Consider the following 18,239-nt stretch of genomic DNA (forward strand, 5'->3'; position numbering starts at 1 on the left):
TCATGATCCCAGGGTCCTGGGATCGAGCCCTGCATCAGGCTCTCTGCTCAGCAGGGAGCCTGCTTCCCCGCGCCCCCCACCTGCCTCTCTGCCTACTTGTGAGCTCTGCTTGTCAAATAAATAAATAAAATATTAAAAAAAAAAAAAACTATTGGTGGATTTATATTTGTACCTATAAATGTTACTCCCAAACCACTGCTTTTCTCTTAATGAAGTAAGATTTAGTCCCAGAAGGTAATTTACTTGAAAGCTTTATTAAAACATAATTTACCATTGATTTTCATCTAACTAGAGATCTTTATTTCCACTGAAAATATGGTTTTGTTCTTAGTTTGCTCCCCCTTTTTAAATATCAGAAATCCAGAAAACAAGAACCAAGTGTTGCATGCCCATTGAATCATAGTTTCTGTGTAGACCCATACATGCGAATGAAATGAACCCTTTATACAGCTGGATAATCTGAAAATAGCTTTCCCCTTAAAATCTGATTATAGCTTTACTGAATTTGGGAAGGAATGTAACATACCCACTGTAGGCAGAATCTCTTAATACTTACTCTTTTCTGGGGTGCCTGGGTGGCTCAGTCGGTTGGTCAGCTGCCTTTGGTTCGCTTGGGATCCCAGGGTGCTGGGATTGAGCCCCATGTCAGGCTCCCTGCTCAGTGGGGAGTCTATTTCTCCCTCTGCTCCTCCCCTCTGCTTGTGTGGGCTCTGTCTCTCAAATAAATAAATAAAATCTTAAAAAAAAAACTTTTCTAATTCTTTTTTTTAAGAAAAGATTTTATTTATTTATTTGACAAAGATTTTATTTATTTATTTGACAGAAAGAGATCACAAGTAGTCAGAGAGGCAGGCAGAGAGAGAGGAGAGGGGGAAGCAGGCTCCCTGCTGAGCAGAGAGCCCGATGTGGGGCTCGATCCCAGGACCCTGAGATCATGACCCGAGCCAAAGGCAGAGGCTTTAACCCACTGAGCCATGCAGGCACCCCCTCTTTTCTAATTCTAATGATAAATTGAATACCAAATGAATTACAGGTGTATGTCTATTTTTGCATAGTCTGAGTGGGCTTTAGCTCCATTTATCCTTCTGTTTAGGCAGGAGGTTGCCGTATAATGTTTATGAATGTAGTGTGAAAGTAAAGGAATATACTGAAAACAGAAAATTTTAGACTATATGGCATCTCTATTTTCTGTTTCTTGCTCTTCTTTCTCTCTTGTACAATACTCATTATATTTGAAGAACTTGGATTTCCATTTGATTTTCTCTTACAACTTAATTAGTAGTTCCTTATGGCTGCTAGATGCCCAGTATTCTTTGATGACCTTTGCTTGTTTCCATTAACATTTTTAATGATCCAGGAAAGATTATAGTGTTGTACGTTGTAAGCTTTAGAAAGAGAATTTGTTTATTCCACAAATAGTAGTGCATGCTAAGTATGGATGGGGTTGGCCTCAGGCTTGAGTAGATGATTTAGGTACCTATGAAAAGCTGATTTACACAGTACTATCACGTACTGATACCTAAACACATAGAATGAATAAGGTCTCATGAATCTTACCCATTTGGCATTTATCCTGGTGTCCCATATGAGGTGTGGTTCCAGTTTTATTTTACTTGACAGGTATAGGATTGCTCTAGTATTATTTGTTGAATAATTTATCTTCTGCACTGATTTGCATTAATATCTATATCAGATCAGCAGACAGTGGTCACTGACTTGATAACTCTTTGTAAAAAAAAAAGTTTTAGGGCGCCTGGGTGGCTCAGTGGGTTAAAGCCTCTGCCTTCGGCTCAGGTCATGATCCCAGGGTCCTGGGATCGAGTCCCACATTGGGCTCTCTGCTCTGCGGGGCGCCTGCTTTCTCCTCTCTCTTGCCTGCCTCTCTGCCTACTTGTGATCTTTGTCTGTCAAATGAATAAATAAAATCTTTAAAAAAAAAGTTTTATTGGAACACAGCTTGTGTTCATTCATTTACATGTTGTCTATGGCTTCTTTTGCGCTAAAATGTTAGAGTTGGTTTGTTTTGACAGTGCCTATATGGTCTGTAAGTCTAAACTACTTACTGTCTGCCCCTTTAAGGAAAAGTATCCTAACTCTTAACCTAGATCATATATTAAATTTGTATATGTATATGTTTGTGTATATATATATATTTTAAGATTTTATTCATTTGAGAGGGAGAGAGAGTGAGCATGCAAGCTCAGGAGCAACTGGGGGGGGGTTAACCGGGGGGGAGGGGTGGGAGAAGCAGCCTCCCTACTGAGCATGGAGCCCAATGCAGGGCTTATCTCAGGACCCCGGGATCATGACCTGAGCCGAAGGCAGATGCTTAACCGACTGAGCCATCCACACACCCCTGTTTCTGTATATTTCTTATCTGCTTATTTATTTCTATTAATCTTTTAAGTTCCAGTACTTCGCTCTTATATTTATTTTAGCTTTTGGTTATCTAAAAGGACTAGTCTTCTCCCCCATTTCATGTTTCTGACCTTACTTCTTTTCCTGTATAGACTTCAGAACCCACTTACCAGATTAAAAAAAAAAGTTTTGTTGGAATTTTATCGGGATTACTTTTAAACTTACATATTAGCCCCTAATAAAATGTAAGACCCGCCAAAAAACTATTAGAACAAGTAGGAGTGCTTCAGTCAGTGGAGTATGTGACTCTTGATATCAGTGTTGAAAATTTGGGCCCCATATTGGGTGTAGAGACAATTTAAAAATAAAATCTCAAAAAAAAAAAAATCTCTTAGAACTGATAAATGGATTCAGGGATCCCTGGGTGGCTCAGTTGGTTAAGTGTGTGCCTTTGGCCCAGGTCATGATCTCAGGGTCCTGGGATGGAGTCCCACATTGAGCTCCCTGCTTTCAGGGAGTCTGCTTGTCTTCTGCGCTTCCTCCTGCTTGTTCTCTCTCTCTCTCTCTCTTTCTCTCTCTCTCACTCTGTGTCTCTCTCTCAAATTAAAATAGATAAAAAAAAAATGATATGGTTTCAGTAAAGTTATAGGATGCAAAATCAATGTGCGGATATCCATTTCATGTCTGTACACTAACAATGAGGCAGCAGAAAAAGCAGTTAAAAAAACAATCCCATATACAGTCACACCACAAATAATAAAATACCTAGGAATAAACCTGACCAAAGAGGTGAAAAAGATCCATACTCTGAAAACTATAAGAAACTGATGAAAGAAACTGAAGATGACACAGAGAAATGGAAAAGACATTCGATGCTCATGGACTGGAAGAACAAATATGTGAAAAATGTCCATACTTACCTAAAGTAATCTATAGATTTAAATGCAATTCCTATCAAAATATCAACAGAATTTTTCACAGGACTAAAACAATCTGAAAAGTTGTATGGAATCACAAAAGACCTCAAAAGGCCAAAGCAACCTTGAAAAAGAAAAACAAAACTGGAGGTATCACAATTCCAGACTTCAAGTTACATTACAAAGCTATAATAATCCAACCCCCCAACCCCCACGAAACAAAGCTGTAATAATCCAAACAATATGGTACTAGCACAACAGTAAGACACATAGATCAGTGAACAGAATAGAAAGCCTGGACATAAACCCACAATTTATGGTCAGTTAATCTTTGTCAAAGATTAAGGCAAAGGAGGCAAGAATATGCAAAGGGGAAAAAAAATAATCGCTTCAACAAATAGGATTGGGGAAATTGGACAGCAACATGCAAAGGAATGAAACTGTACCACTTTTGTATACTATATACCCAAAATGGATCAGGGACCTAAATGTGAGGCCTGAAACCATAGAAATCCTAGAAGAGAACATAGGAAGTAGTTTCTCTGACATTGGTTTTAGCAACATCCTTCTAGATTTGTCTCCTGAGGCAGTGGATACAAAAGCAAGAATAAACTATTGGGACTACATCAAAATAAAAAGCTGCACAGCGAAGGAGACAACAAACTAAAAGCAAACCTACAGAATGGGAGAAGATATTTGCAAATGACATATCTGATAAAGGGTTAGTATCCAAAATATATAAAGAACTTCCACAACTTAACACACAAAAAACCCAATGCAGTTAAAAACGGGCAGAGGATGTGAACAGACATTTCTCCATAGAAGACCTATAGTTGGCCCATGGACGCATGAAAAGCTGCTGAACATCACTCATCATCAGAGAAATGAGAATCAAAACCACAATGAGGTATCAACCTCACACCTGTCAGAATGGCTAAAATAAAAAACTCAAGAAACCATTGTTTTCAAGTATGTAGAGAAAAAGTAACCCGCTTGAATTGTTGGTGGGAGTGCAGACTGGTACAGCCACTATGGGAAACTGTATGGAGGTTCCTCAAAAAATTAAAAATAGAACTACCTGGGCCACATGGCTGAACGCAAAAAGGTAAACTAAATAATGCCTTATGGGGTTTATGGACATAGATCTCAGTATGAAACTGTGGACAGGAAGGATATACACAACTTTAGGGTCATAGTTACCTCTGGGGAGAAAAGGAGAAAGGGGGATGGGGTTAGGGAGAGGTCCAAAGAGAACATCAGCTGTATCTACCAGGTTTTATTTAGTTCTCCCTAAAACTAAGTTAAAACGATACGGCAAAATGTTAGTACTATTAATCTGGTTGATGGATATACTGACACTACGATACTATTCTCTCGTTTTTTTTTCCTGTATGTATAAGCATATAAAACATGTTTCTTATGTTTTTTGGTTTTAGTTTCCATACATATTTAAAAGGGAGAAGCTGGAGAAAACAAGCACAATAGGCCACAACATTGAGTTATTTGTCTGAATTTAATGACTAAACTAGTAAGGAATGCCTTCCATAGTCAGTATGAAGTTTAAAAGGAGCACTTGAGAAAAGGTGACTAGAGCTCCCACTTCAGATTTGTCTGTTCCACAAGAAGGAACCTCTCTCAGCTAAGCAGCATGAACTATTCACTTCTCTACAGATATTCTTCTGGGCTAAATGTCTCCCAACTATTTTAACGTTCTTTGCCTCATAGAACCTTTTTTCATAGCCATTTATTGAGCACATTCATTCCATGCAAAGAACTAGACAGAGTGCTGTCACAGAAGAAGAGATATTCGTGGAATCTATGCACAAGGAACTCGCAGTCTAAACTGGTATTAAAACGAGAACCTAAAGAAATAGATTGTAAAGTAGAACATACTTTAAGGAGCTTAAGAGCACTACAGGTAAAGCACCACAGGATTTAAAGGAGGACAGATGTACTTTTGTTGGTAGAGATCACGAAAGGCTTTCAGTCTTGGCCCTAACAAAGAAGCAGATTGTCGAAAACTCAAGAAAATTAACCCTAGACAAAATTAATACGTAAGTAAATCAGTATCTTTCTTGTATATGAGCACTAGAAGAAATAATGTTTAAGAGAACACAGTATTTATTATGGTAACAAAAGATAAAGTTCTTAAAGGTATACATTTTTCCTATGTTAATTCTAAGAACTCTGTGGAGAATATGTAAATGCTAACTGATTTGAACAGAATCACAGTTGTACATATTATACAATTATAATATTGTTGGACAGAAAAAAAGATAATGATGTCAATTTTCTGTAAGCTAATTTGTGAGAGGTTATTTTTTTACATTTTTAAAAATTTTAATTCCTGTATAGCTATTTTAGGTGTACAATCTAGTGATTCAGCAGTTGCATATATTAGTGATCATGAACATAAGTATACTCTTTTTTAAAATCATTTTTATTTTTAAAGATTTTATTTTTATGTGATCTCCATGTACAGTGTGGGGTTTGAACTGAAACCCTGAGATGAACAGTCACATGCTCTACTGACTGAGCTAGCCAGGTGTTCCAAGATAACTGTACTCTTAATCTCCTCACCTATTTTGCCCATTCCCCCGCCCACCTCCCCTCTGTTAACCATCTGTCTGATCTTTATACTAAAGGGTCTATTTTTGTTTTTTTTTCCCCCTTTGTTTCCTTAAATTCCATATATGTGTGAGATCATACAGCATTTGTCTTCTCTAACTTACTTTGCTTAGCATATACCTTCTAGATCCACCCATGTTGTTGCAAATGGCAAAGTTTCATTCTTTTTGATGGCTGCGTAATATGACATAGTATATACATGCCACATCTTTATCCATTCATCTGTCCTCTGGACACTTGGGCTGCTTCCATTTCTTGACTATTGTATGTAAATAGTGCTGCAGTAAACATAGGGGTACCTATATTCTTTTATTTATTTATGTTTAAATATTTTATTTATTTGTGAAAGAGAAAGCGTACAAGCAGGGGGAGTGGCAGGCCCAGAGAGAAGCATGCTCCCTGCTGAGCAGGGAGCCTGATGTGGGACTTGATCCCAGGACCCTGGGATCATGACCTGAGCCAAAGGCAGATGCTTAACTGACTGAGCCACCCAGGCATCCCATCCCGCCTATAGCTTTTTAAATTTAATGTTTTCATATTCTTTGGGTAAATACCCAGTAGTGCATTTACTAGGTTATAGGGTAGTTCTATATTTATTTATTTATTTTTATTTTATTTTATTTTTTTTAAAGATTTTATTTATTTATTTGACAGAGATCACAAGTAGGCAGAGAGGCAGACAGAGAGAGAGGAGGAAGCAGGCTCCCCGCTGAGCAGAGAGCCCGATGCGGGACTCGATCCCAGGACCCTGAGATCATGACCTGAGCCAAAGGCAGAGGCTTAACCCACTGAGCCACCCAGGCGCCCCTATTTATTTTATTTTTATAAAGACTTTTTTTTATTTGTCAGAGCGCATGCATGCACAAGCAGGGGTAACAGCAGGCAGAGGAGGAAACACTGAACAGGGAGCCTGATGTAAGGCTTGATTCCAGGACCGTGGGATTATGACCTGCACCAAAGGCAGAAGCTTAATGGCTGAGCCAACCCAGGTGTCCCAGTTTTTAAAGATTTTATTTTTAAGTTATCTCCACACCCAGTGTGGGGCTCCACACAATCCCAATATTAGGAGTTGCATGCTCTACCGATTAAGCCAGCCAGGCACCCCTAGTTTGCTTTTTTATTTTAAAAATTTTTAAGTTTTGGGGGGGCTGTAATATATATAACATATTTATCATTTGAACTATTTGTAGTTGTGGAATTCAGTTGCATTAGTCACATTCATTCTCAGTCTTTATGAATTTGCCTATTCTAGGTACCTCATAGAAGTGGAATCAGTATTTGTTGTTCTGTGTGTACTTTATTTCACTTGGCATAGTATTTAAGGACCATCCATGTTATAGCATATATCAAAATTTCTTTCCTGGGGTGCCTGGGTGGCTCAGTCAGTTAAGTGGTGACTCCTATTTTTTTTTTTTTTTTTTAAGATTTATTTATTTGAGAGAGAGAGTGTGTGCATGCATAGAAAGGGGGAGGAGCAGAGGAAGAGAGAAACTCAAGCAGATTAATGCACTGAGCATGGAGTCCTATGCGGGGCTTGATTTCACGCCACCTGTGCCAGAACCAAGAGACACTCAACTGACTGAGCCACTCAGACACCCCACATCCAACTCTTGATTTTGGCTCTGGTCACAATCTAAGGGTCATGGGATTGAGCCATGTGTCTGGATCCTTCCTCAGTGGGGAGTCTGCTTGAGAATTCTCTCTCCCTCTCTGTTTGCCCCTCCCTCTGCTCACACGCATTCTCTCTCTCAAATCTTTAAAAAAAATTCCATTTCTTTTTATGATTTTTTTATTGTGTATATATGTCACATTTCATTCATAAATCTAATCATCTTCTGATGGATGGACAATTGGGTTCTTTCTACCTTTTTGCTGTTGTGAACAATGTTGCCGTGGACATTGGTGCATAGATGACTGTTTGAGCCCCTGCTTTCTGGCTGAGAGTGGAATTGCTTGAGTTATATAGAATTCTGTGTTGAACTTTTTGAGGAATTGCCATATTTTAATGTGTTTAAACACATTTAACATGTTTACTTGTTAATGTGATTTTACACATTAATTTGTTTAATGTGTTTTCAAACTTTATATAAATGACATCATTTGTACATATATTGTTTTTTACTGATCTTTTAGATTTATCATTGTTAATATGTAGCTGTAATTTGTTGTAGTTTCTGTATAGTATTTTATTGTATACATTTTGTAATTTAATCATGTATCCCTTAATGGTGGGCTCTTAGGTTGAACTCTGCACCCCTGTTTAAAAACAGCTCTGTAGTGAATATTACAGAAATCTTCTTTTGCATATGTGCAGGTCATTAGGGTATATACCCAGTAGTAGAATTGGAGTATACAATATGTTTTTACAACTCTACTAACTGTTGCAAAATTATTCTCACACAAAGAGAATGTGGGAGTTTCTGTTTTCCTTATTCTTTGAATGCTTAGGTTATCTGATGGGTGTGAAAATGGTGTTTAGTTGTTTCATCTTGCATTTCCTTGGCACCTAGTAAGGTTTGCCGTCTTTGCCTTTGTTAAGTGACTTGTCAGTTTCGTTATGTGTAAATATCCTTTTCATAACATCTACCAGTTCTTTTTGGGGTCATTTTATCTCTCTAATTAAATTTTAGGATTTTTGGGGCGCCTGGGTGGCTCAGTGGGTTAAGCCGCTGCCTTTGGCTCAGGTCATGATCTCAGGGGTCTGGGATCGAGTCCCGCATCAGGCTCTCTGCTCAGCAGGGAGCCTGCTTCCCTCTCTCTCTCTCTCTGCCTGCCTCTCCATCTACTTGTGATCTCTGTCTGTCAAATAAATAAATAAAATCTTTAAAAAAAAAAAAAAATTTTAGGATTTTTTTTTATATGCTGAGAGTACTAATCCTTTGTCTTATTCTGAAAATCTCCCAATTTGTGTTTTTATGATATCTTTTTAATGTAATACTGTGCAGTCCAGTTTGGCAGTCACTAATATAAATTAGATTTAATTTCAGTTTAATTAAAATTAAATTATGCATTCATTTCTTCATTAGCCACATGTGCCTAGTGGCTACTCTCTTGGACATTGCTGATATAGGACATTTCTATCATTAGAAATTTCTGTTGTGGTGCGCCTGGGTGGCTCAGTGGGTTAAGGCCTCTGCCTTCGGCTCAGGTCATGATCTCAGGGTCCTGGGATGGAGCCCTGCATCGGGCTCTCCACTCAGCAGGGAGCCTGCTTCCTCCTCTCTCTCTGCCTGCCTCTCTGCCTACTTGTGATCTCTGTCTGTCAAATAAATAAATAAAATCTTAAAAAAAAAAAAAAAAGAAATTCCTGTTGCCTAGTTCCTGATAGAAAGTTTTAAACTGTAATGGGTTTATCATAATATTTCATTATGGATTGTGGTTTTTATATCTTTTATGAGAAATCTTTGAGCACCATTATGTCTAGGAGGTATTCTCTTAGATTTCTTTTAAGTATTTTGCTTCTCTTAGTAGGTCTAGACTCCATCTAAAATTTAATTTTATGATGTGAGGTCAGGATCTGCCCTTTTTATATAGATTTTTGTTCTAGCATTATTTTTTTAAAAATAATTTATTTATTTGACAGAGATCACAAGTAGGCAAAGACGCAGGCAGAGAGAGGGTGGAAGCAGTGTCCCTGCTGCGTGGAGAGCCCAATGTAGGGCTCGATCCCAGGACCCTGAGATCATGAACTGAGCCAAAGGCAGAGGCTCTAACACACTGAGCCACCCCGCATTATTAATAGTTAGTCTACTCTGCCAGGAGATGTAATGCTGCCTCTGTCATTTGCCAGGTTCTTGGTGTGTCCTTCTTTCCTCATGGGCTTTTTCCCCTGGTATTTCAATTTTTCTTTTTCCTTTTCTTCATCTTTTTTTTCCATATCCTTTTTCTTAACCCTTTCTTCCTTCATTTTGAATTTGGGGTCAAGTTTTGATAAGTTCCCTTAAAAAACAAACTTGTTGGGAATTTGTTTATAATTGCATGGAATTTACCAAATGATTGGTGAGAATTGGTGTTTTTTTTTTTTTTAAGTCTTAATGTTTTATTTTTAAAAAAAGATATTGTCAAAATGTTACATGTGATTTTTCACCTACACATAAGCAAACCATAAAATACGGGGCAACGAAATCAGTGATGAAAGAGCCGAAGATTCGTATGAGCAAGGATTATTCCCAATTCATCGCAAGCCTCAATCACAACTTTGTCAGCAGCAGAACCAGAAGGAGCAGCAATGTAGGCCACACCGCTCCTTTTAGCTCTGTCTACATTATCCCTGAAAGGAAAGAAGGCATCAGAGCTGAGAGAAACTTCACTAAGTTTGTCAACCCATTCCTTCTTCTCTGCTTCAGTTAATAATTCAGGCACTTCTTCAAACAATGCCTTCCACTTTATCAAATCCTCATCCTCGCCAATGGTTCCAGTAACATACTGATCAATGGCATTGGAGATTTCTGCTCTCTTCACTCCAGTTTTAAACTTCACTGAAAGGACTTGTGGATGATGTCTAAGCCACCAATAATTTGCTTTATCCCCTGCAAGGCGTGTGCAGTGTATTCGAGACTGCTGTCCTGCTCCAATGCCGATAACCTGACCATTCTTGGCATAGCACACGGAGTTAGACTGCGTGTACTTCACAGCAATGGTGGCTACAATGAGGTCTCTGAGCGCAGACTCTGGCAAATCTTTATTCTTGGTCACCACGTTGCTAAATAATGACCTGTCGATGACACCATTATTTCTCTTCTGACTTAAACGAAGACCAAAGAGAGTTCGAACTTCGTTTTCATCTGGATTGTAGGACTGATCCATCTGAAGAACACAGTAGTTTCCATTTTTTTTTTTAGAAAGTATTTTCAAAGCTTCATCTTCATATCCTGGGGCAACAATACCATCAGATACCTCTCTGGAGATAATTTTGGCAGCAGGAACATCACAAACATCAGATAATGCAACAAAGTCACCAAACGAAGACATCCTATCAGCCCCTCTTGCTCTTGCATATGCAGTTGATATGGGTGTAAGGGTTTTATACAGATCATAGACCATGCAGACTTTGGCCTCGTCTTCACTGAGTGGAATTCCAACAGCAGCACCTGCTGGGCTGACATGTTTGAAAGAGGCAGCAGCTGGAATGCCTAAAGCTTCTTTGAGTTCCTTCACCAGCTGCCAGGCATTCAAAGCATCACACAAGTTTATAAATCCAGGGGCTCCATTTAGAACTGTGATGGGAAGCTTGGGCTTCAGCGTGTATAACTGGGCAGGAGTTTGATGAAGGTTCATTCCATACCTCAAAGGCATCTGAGATATTCCTTTACTATACTGTCTCCTGAAGTAATCTGAAATTGCTTCATCATATTGTGCCGTATGAGTGAAGGCCTTCAAGGCTAACTGACGTCTGGTCTCCAAGGAGGTGTCTTTGCTGTTGGAGCTCTGCATCTCTGTGGACACAGCTGCATAGTCCTCGGGTTCACATACTACTGTCACCCGAGCATGGTTTTTGGCTGCTGCTCTCAGTAGGGTTACTCCGCCAATATCAATCTGCTCAACAGCCTGTTCAACAGTTACATCTGGAGAAGCCACTGTCTTCACAAAGGGATAGAGATTGCAGACGACAACTCTTATAAGACTGAAATCAAGTCTGGCCATGTCAGCATTATCTTCTGGGATATTACGAGCCAAGATTCCAGCATGGACTGCAGGATGCAATGTTTTCACACGCCCCCCTAACATTTCAGGAAATCCTGTCAGCTCAGAGACATCTCTGACTGCCAGACCTGCATCCCTGAGAGCTTTTGCAGTCCCTCCAGAGGCGATCAGATTCAAACCAACTGAAGTTAGGTTTCTGGCAAATTCCACAAGGCCCGTTTTGTCAGAGACACTAAATAAGGCGAGCTGGCTGGGTGCCATGGCTGCGGGCGGCGGGGTCTGGGCCAGGCGGGGGCGGCAGCGGTAACACCACGTGCGGAGGGGCGCCGAGCCGGTCGAGAATTGGTGTTTTTATACTATTGAGTCTAATAATCATTTTATTGTAATTTTATGCCCCTCAGTAATATTTAGTAATTTCCTCCTTAATGGTGAAACACATCTTCTAATAGGATTTTTATTGTCTGTTCAGGTTAAAATTTGCATTAATGAGACTGATGTGTAAATGAGTTGCATTGGTGTTATGCTAGCCCCATTAAGTGAGCTGGGCAGCTTACTTTGTGTCTTCTTTCTGTTTTCCAAAATAACTGATAATTTGGGGTTTCTAGAAAATTCCAAATGTATTTTTCAGCTTGCAAGCAGTACTTTGAAAAGTATCCAGGAGATCATGAACTCCTTTGGGAGGTTGAAGGTGTTGGACACTGGTACCAGCGGATACCAGTCACCAGAGCATTACAGAGAGAAACACTTAAAATTACAGGTAAGAATTACAGGTTTCAAGTTGAAACACATGTCAGGGTTAAAGAGCAGAGCCTTTTAATGTTTGTGGCTCTTAGTCTGGAGTTATGGTATATTGTAATGTGACCTCTCTAGTAACAGATCCTCTTTTCTAAAGTTTGAATTTTTGTTACGTATTAACATTTGAGTCACTAATAATAAGAGGATTTAGAATTATAATAGCCCAGCAGAGTCTAACATTCTAGGAATTGGTGGGTAAGAAGGAAACACAGATACTAAAGCAGCATAGAATAGGCATCAAGGAATCAGAGAGTAGTCCCTGGTCTTTCCTCAAAGTCACGAAATACAGATAACTAATACTTTTATAATGGCAAGTTTTCATTATAAGATATTGGTGAAGGAGATACTCCACACCTAAGTTTTCAACACCCTTCTGTTCAGGATGCTATTCAGGGCTTTTGTGAAAAATCAGTACAAACCATGTTTAGTTAAAACCAAATACTGATTGGGTTACAATTTTTAAAATTCTTCTATACACAGCAGTTTCTCAAAATGAAGCTAAAAGACCTATGTCTGGAGAATATGGTCTTGCATCTGTTCCAGAATATGAAGCAGAAACTGAAGACAATCAGTCTAGTGAGATGCAGCTAACTGTAGGTACACTGTGTGTTTATTGTAGGAAATAATAATTTTTGTTTCTTTAAACTAGCTTCAGCTAATATTTAATTTTGTAAATGTTAGTGTTCATCAACTTATGTAATTTTAATTTTTTACTGTGTTAGTTTTCTTGGAATCTCCTGTTAATGGCTTACTAAGGACTTAGTTTTCTTTGAAAAATAATTTGGAATCACACAAAATAATATAGAAGAAATAGAAGAAAATAAAAATCTCTAATCCCACTACCTCAGATACAGCCACTGTTAACATTTTTCTATTTGTATTTAATATATATTATAGAACATTGTCTGTATATATTTTTGTTTCCTGTTATGCTGCTTCTGTTTTTCCTCCACTAACATAATATTATAAGCATTTCCATGGCATTGTTTCAAAACATGATTATTAAATAGCAGCATACTATTCTATGTAAATACCATTGTTTAGTTCTATAACATATTACTTAAGTTTTTTGCGTAAGTGGCTCAGCAGTGAACGCATTCATATATGCATCTTTTTGCCTATGTAATTCTTTCCTTGCACTGATAAATTTCTAGAAGTGAAATTAGTAGTAGGTCAAAAGTTATGAAGTTACTGTGGAAAGTTTGAGTCTCTGTGCCAGGTCTTTGTAGAATGTAATACATTTTGAAAGTACTAGGTAAATCTTCCAGGGACAAGTGCTTTGGGGAATTATTTGTGCCTCTTATTTCTGCCTTGATTAGTGTGAGTGTTGACTGAACTTTTTGGAAACGTTTTTAAGGATAATGTAAATCATACAATCCCATGTAAGGAGTTAGATTTTTCGTTGTTATTTTTTTCTACATTTGGAAATTCAAGCTAAATGATAACCCCAGGTTTGATAATATTGAGGTCCAAATTCCTCAGATACTCTTAAACTTAATTAGTATTGGTCAGACATCATAAAATCAGGGAAGGTAGACAAAAAATCTTTTCCCAAAATGTGGTGAGAACAGTGATTTACCTTAATAATAAGCCAAATAATTTTAAATGGGTTGTGTAAATGAGAATATATATTAAACCATGTCACAAGGGTGGCAGCATAAATTCAGTTTTCTTTCATTTTAGAAATTCATATTCTTCAAATTACTCTAAGATTTTAATTAGTTCAAGGGAAATATTTTTCACATTAAAATATTTTATCTCTCAAAAAAATATCTTATCTCTCTTTTTATTGCTAACCAAATGGGGAAGTGGTCTTGTTTATTTTAACCACATTGTTTTTAGCTTTGCTGAGGTATAATTGACAAAGATTGTACGTATTTAAGGTGTACAACTCGATGTTTTGAGATACACTGTGAAACAGTCACTATATGATTTATTCTTCAGGCGATGATGGTATTTCTACTTGCTTTTTCCTATTTTGTGACATAAAACATTACATGTACTTATACTCTTTGTACCATTTTAAAATGATTTTTATATGTGTGTTAACCTTGTCTAGTTCAACTGCAGGCTTCTTGAAGACAGGATTTTTGTCTTAACTGTCCCAGTTTATCCTTTTTTGTGTCCTGTCAGTGGACCACCTTAAAGTCTCAGTGCCTGCTGTGTCGTAGGGTTTCAGTAAGTGTGTGATGAACGAATGAATAGTAATTTATATAATGAAGTAGATACTTTGGCAAGTGCTAGATGTACAAAGATGTGGTTCTTACAAGCATGGGAGAAGTAGATGGTCCATTATTGGAACCAGATTAAATAAACAAACTACAGGATTATAATTGTCTTAATAGGGCAAATAGCAAATGACGAAGGTACATAGCAGAGTGAGTAACTCTACCCAAGGAGTGGAGTAGGTGAAGCAGCAACCAATCTGACTTTCAAGGGGCAGGTGTGAGTTTTGTGACAAAGGCTAAGGTTTTCCAAAGGCTAGTGTGTTTAAAAAAAAAAACAACAAAAACCAATCAAGTGTAAATTGGTTTTGAAGAGGTTGAGAGTTTATATTCTAGGCAGTAATAAACCATTAAATGTTTTGTTTTTGTTTTTGTTTTTTAAAGCAAAAGAGTAGCACAGTTTGTGATTTGGAAGCATCTTTGCCATCAGGTTGGAAGGGATTACAGAGCATGCGATAGAGTGAGGGATACCAGGGATGAGGCTCTTGGAATAATCACATTAAAGATGATAAAGGCCTAAACTAGAGAATCAGTAATACAAAGGAGGGGGCATTTGTGAGAGAGTCTTCAGAGTCAGAATTGAAGGCTTTGCAGTTCACTTAAGGACGGTTAAGAAGTCATTACTGACTTAACAGGTTTTTGGCCAGAATGGTTGACTGAACTGTTACTGCCATTAACCAAGATAGGGAATAATATTGGGAGAAGAGTTTAATTTGGAACAGGTTGGTTGTGAAATTGGATGGAGCATCCATATTTCTTTGGAAATCAGGAAAGAAGTTGGGGAGATGAAATTACAAACCTGGATTCATCAGTAAATAGATGTTGAAGTAAAGGTAGTAGATAAAATTACACAGGAAGAGCATGTAGACAGAGAAGAGGAGGTAGCTGAGGACAGGACACTAGGAAACTTCAATGAGTTGTACTGTAACGTATTAGGTGGCTTGGTACGGGCTCAACATCAGGATAAACTGAGGCTGTAACATCACCTTTTAATTTCTTCAGGTGAATGGTGAATAGTGAATACAAAAAGTACTATTTGAAAAATGTTTCATAAGATTTTTTTTGGCACTGACTAAAATAGATTCATAGGGAGGAAAAAACTAAAATGTTTGGTTTTAATCTGTATTTCTATTTTAGATTGACTCTCTAAAAGATGCCTTTGCAAGTACTTCTGAAGGTGAGAAATTGAGCTAATCTACCAGTATTTGAGATGATTAAAATTTAGGGGTGGGAGATGTCCCGTAGAGTAAGTGAAGACTTACCCACTAAGAATAGAGCTGAGTTCTAATGCCACCACTACCACTGGTCTTGCTATGTGAACAAAGTCAGCTACCGTACCTTTTTTGTCCTAATTTTCTTACCTGTAAAATAGAGTTATGTCTGCCTTGTTTATGTCCCAGGATTATTGGGAGACAATATAAGTAAAAATGCAAAAATACATTGCAGAGCTCAGGGCAATATGGAAATGTGAGGAATGAATAATGTGAAGTTATTTCATAAGTTAGAAAAAAAACTGACATTGTTTCTTGGCCTGATACAAGTGAGAGAAAGAAATGTGTAATTGTGGGAATATATGTAAGCTGTCATAGTTCTTACATTTCTGTGTATTATAACATAATCCTTTCAGGACATACTGAATTAATTGTAGTTTCGCTATTTTTTCTCAGGTCACGATAAAACACCGGTTTCCACTCGTACTCGAGGTAGTCATCTGAAGCGACCAAAGATTGGGAAGCGGTTTCAGGATACTGAATTTAGTAGTTCTCAAGGAGAAGATGAAAAGACACCCCAGACTTCACCTACAGCTTCAATAAACAAGTAAAGTATTGGTTATTTTACTGTCATTATTTCATTATTCTTATTTTCATATTTTTTAAAGGTTTTATTTGAGAGAGAGAGCACAAGCAGGGGGAGGGGCAGAGGCAGAGGGAGAGGGAGAAGCAGGCTCCCCACTGAGCAGGAACACCCCCAATCTCATGCAGTGCTCTATGCTAGGACCCTGGGATCATGACCTGAGCCAAAGTTAGATGCTTACCAACCGAGCCACCCATGTGCCCCTTACTTTCATGTTATTAGTATTTAGTATTTAAGGTAGAAGTTATTATTATATTATTTGTATAGCACATAACCTTGGTGTAAGACTTTGTATTTGAATTCTTGTACAGGATTGCTGATTGTACTCACTTCGATGTAGTATAGGGAGAAGTTGCTAGTGAGAGAATAAAATAAATCCACAATTTAATCTCTCATGTCTGAAAATCCAAGAGAATATTCTAGTAATTATATTATCCCAACTTTTATAGTAGCTACAGATTTTAGTACTGCTGAGGATTAGTCAATTTTTTAAAAAACCCTAAGTTCTATTTTATAATGGATTCATTATACTGGGTTACTGGATATAACACAAATTAGCGATAACCGTAAGCCCGTTCGGTCCCCTTCTCTAGGAACTTATTAATAGCCAGCTGAGACCAGAGAAAACTCAGATCAGAACTTTATCCTCTGTCTTCCTTGGAACCTTAAAGAAAGCAAGATTTCATATTTTATAAAAAAAACTTGACTTTTTTGTCCTAATAGTCTTACCAGTTAGTTGTTCTTGAGTTAACCATTCATAGCTTTGGCATTTTATCTGTGAAATTATTTTCAAGTAGAAAATTCTGTAGGTATGCTAATTTCATTATGTAAATAATCTAAAATTCGGATAATTGGGTAATTATGTAAATGTTTTAGTGATAAAGGCAAATATAACTATTTAAATCCAATAATTTGTGAAAAGAGGTTAGATAATTAGTTTTCTTCCTGTGTAACATTTTGATGTAATATCCTTTTTATTTTATTTATTTATTTATTTATTTATTTATTTTTTAAAAGACTTTATTTGTTTATTTGACAGACAGAGATCACAGACAGGCAGGCAGAGAGGAGCAGGGGGAAGCAGGCTCCCCACTAAGTGGAGAGTGGGATGCGAGGCTCCATCTCAGGACCTTGGGATCATGACCTGAGCTGAAGGCAGAGGCCTTAACTCACTGAGCCACACAGGTGCCCTGTAATATCCTTTTTAGAAGGGAATGTAACAGTGCATTTTATATTGAACATCCCAAATTATTGTGGAATTTTGTTTTTCCTAAGTAGAACAGTAACATAAGACTAAATGGTTGAATTCTTGCTCAGCTGTTATGAAGAACAAAATTTCATCTTTGTCCTTGAAGAGTTGACTGTCCGGTTTCTAATTCATTAGCTATACCTGTGACATAGGTTAAGAAACTGCAGGGTATGGGGCGCCTGGGTGGCTCAGTGGGTTAAAGCCTCTGCCTTTGGCTCAGGTCATGATCTCAGGGTCCTGGGATGGAGCCCCGCATCGGGTGCTCTGCTTAACAGGGAGCCTGCTTCCTCACTCTCCTCTGCCTGCCTCTCTGTCTACTTGTGATCTCTCTCTATCAAATCAATAAATAAAATCTTAAAAAAAAAAAAGAGAAACTGCAAGGTAGATTGTAGTAACAGAAGTACAAAATGGTATAGATGCAGAGGAGAGATTTGATTAAATGTGAGAGGATAGAGAGATTGGCATTTGGACCAGGTCTTCAAAAATAAGTTGAAACTCAACAAGCAGAGTTGAGAGAGAAGGTGTTCTAGTCCAGGATTCCACAAATTATGGTCTGTAGCTCAAATCTGA

The 18,239-nt window shown here is 37.9% G+C and overlaps 2 protein-coding genes across 5 annotated transcripts in view; one reads left to right on the forward strand and one right to left on the reverse strand.

The window, feature by feature from the left end:
* The window catches only part of FAM169A (family with sequence similarity 169 member A), a 67,307-nt gene that overhangs the window by 42,104 nt on the left and 6,964 nt on the right, over nucleotides 1-18,239 (forward strand). For 3 of the 4 annotated variants that reach the window (XM_032848371.1, XM_032848388.1, XM_032848380.1), the window contains exons 7-10: nucleotides 12,175-12,303; nucleotides 12,822-12,934; nucleotides 15,704-15,743; nucleotides 16,234-16,384. In XM_032848371.1, coding sequence (XP_032704262.1) covers nucleotides 12,175-12,303; nucleotides 12,822-12,934; nucleotides 15,704-15,743; nucleotides 16,234-16,384 — 433 coding nt within the window. The remainder of the gene's footprint in view (nucleotides 1-12,174; nucleotides 12,304-12,821; nucleotides 12,935-15,703; nucleotides 15,744-16,233; nucleotides 16,385-18,239) is intronic. The other variant, XM_032848397.1, reaches the window with a different exon arrangement.
* On the reverse strand, nucleotides 9,952-11,871 carry LOC116861653 (bifunctional purine biosynthesis protein PURH-like). The gene has a single exon (XM_032848408.1). The coding sequence runs from the start codon at nucleotides 11,805-11,807 to the stop codon at nucleotides 10,029-10,031; it is 1,779 nt and encodes a 592-aa protein (XP_032704299.1). The 5' UTR covers nucleotides 11,808-11,871; the 3' UTR covers nucleotides 9,952-10,028.

The sequence above is a fragment of the Lontra canadensis genome, unplaced genomic scaffold, assembly GCF_010015895.1.
Source record: "Lontra canadensis isolate GAN:19392208 unplaced genomic scaffold, GSC_riverotter_1.0 scaffold4, whole genome shotgun sequence".
NCBI classification, from domain to species: Eukaryota; Metazoa; Chordata; class Mammalia; order Carnivora; family Mustelidae; genus Lontra; species Lontra canadensis.

Coding starts and splice junctions, on each gene's coding strand:
- LOC116861653 (XM_032848408.1), bottom strand. CDS start 11,807: ATGGCACCCAGCCAGCTCGCCTTATTTAGTGTCTCTGACAAAACGGGC.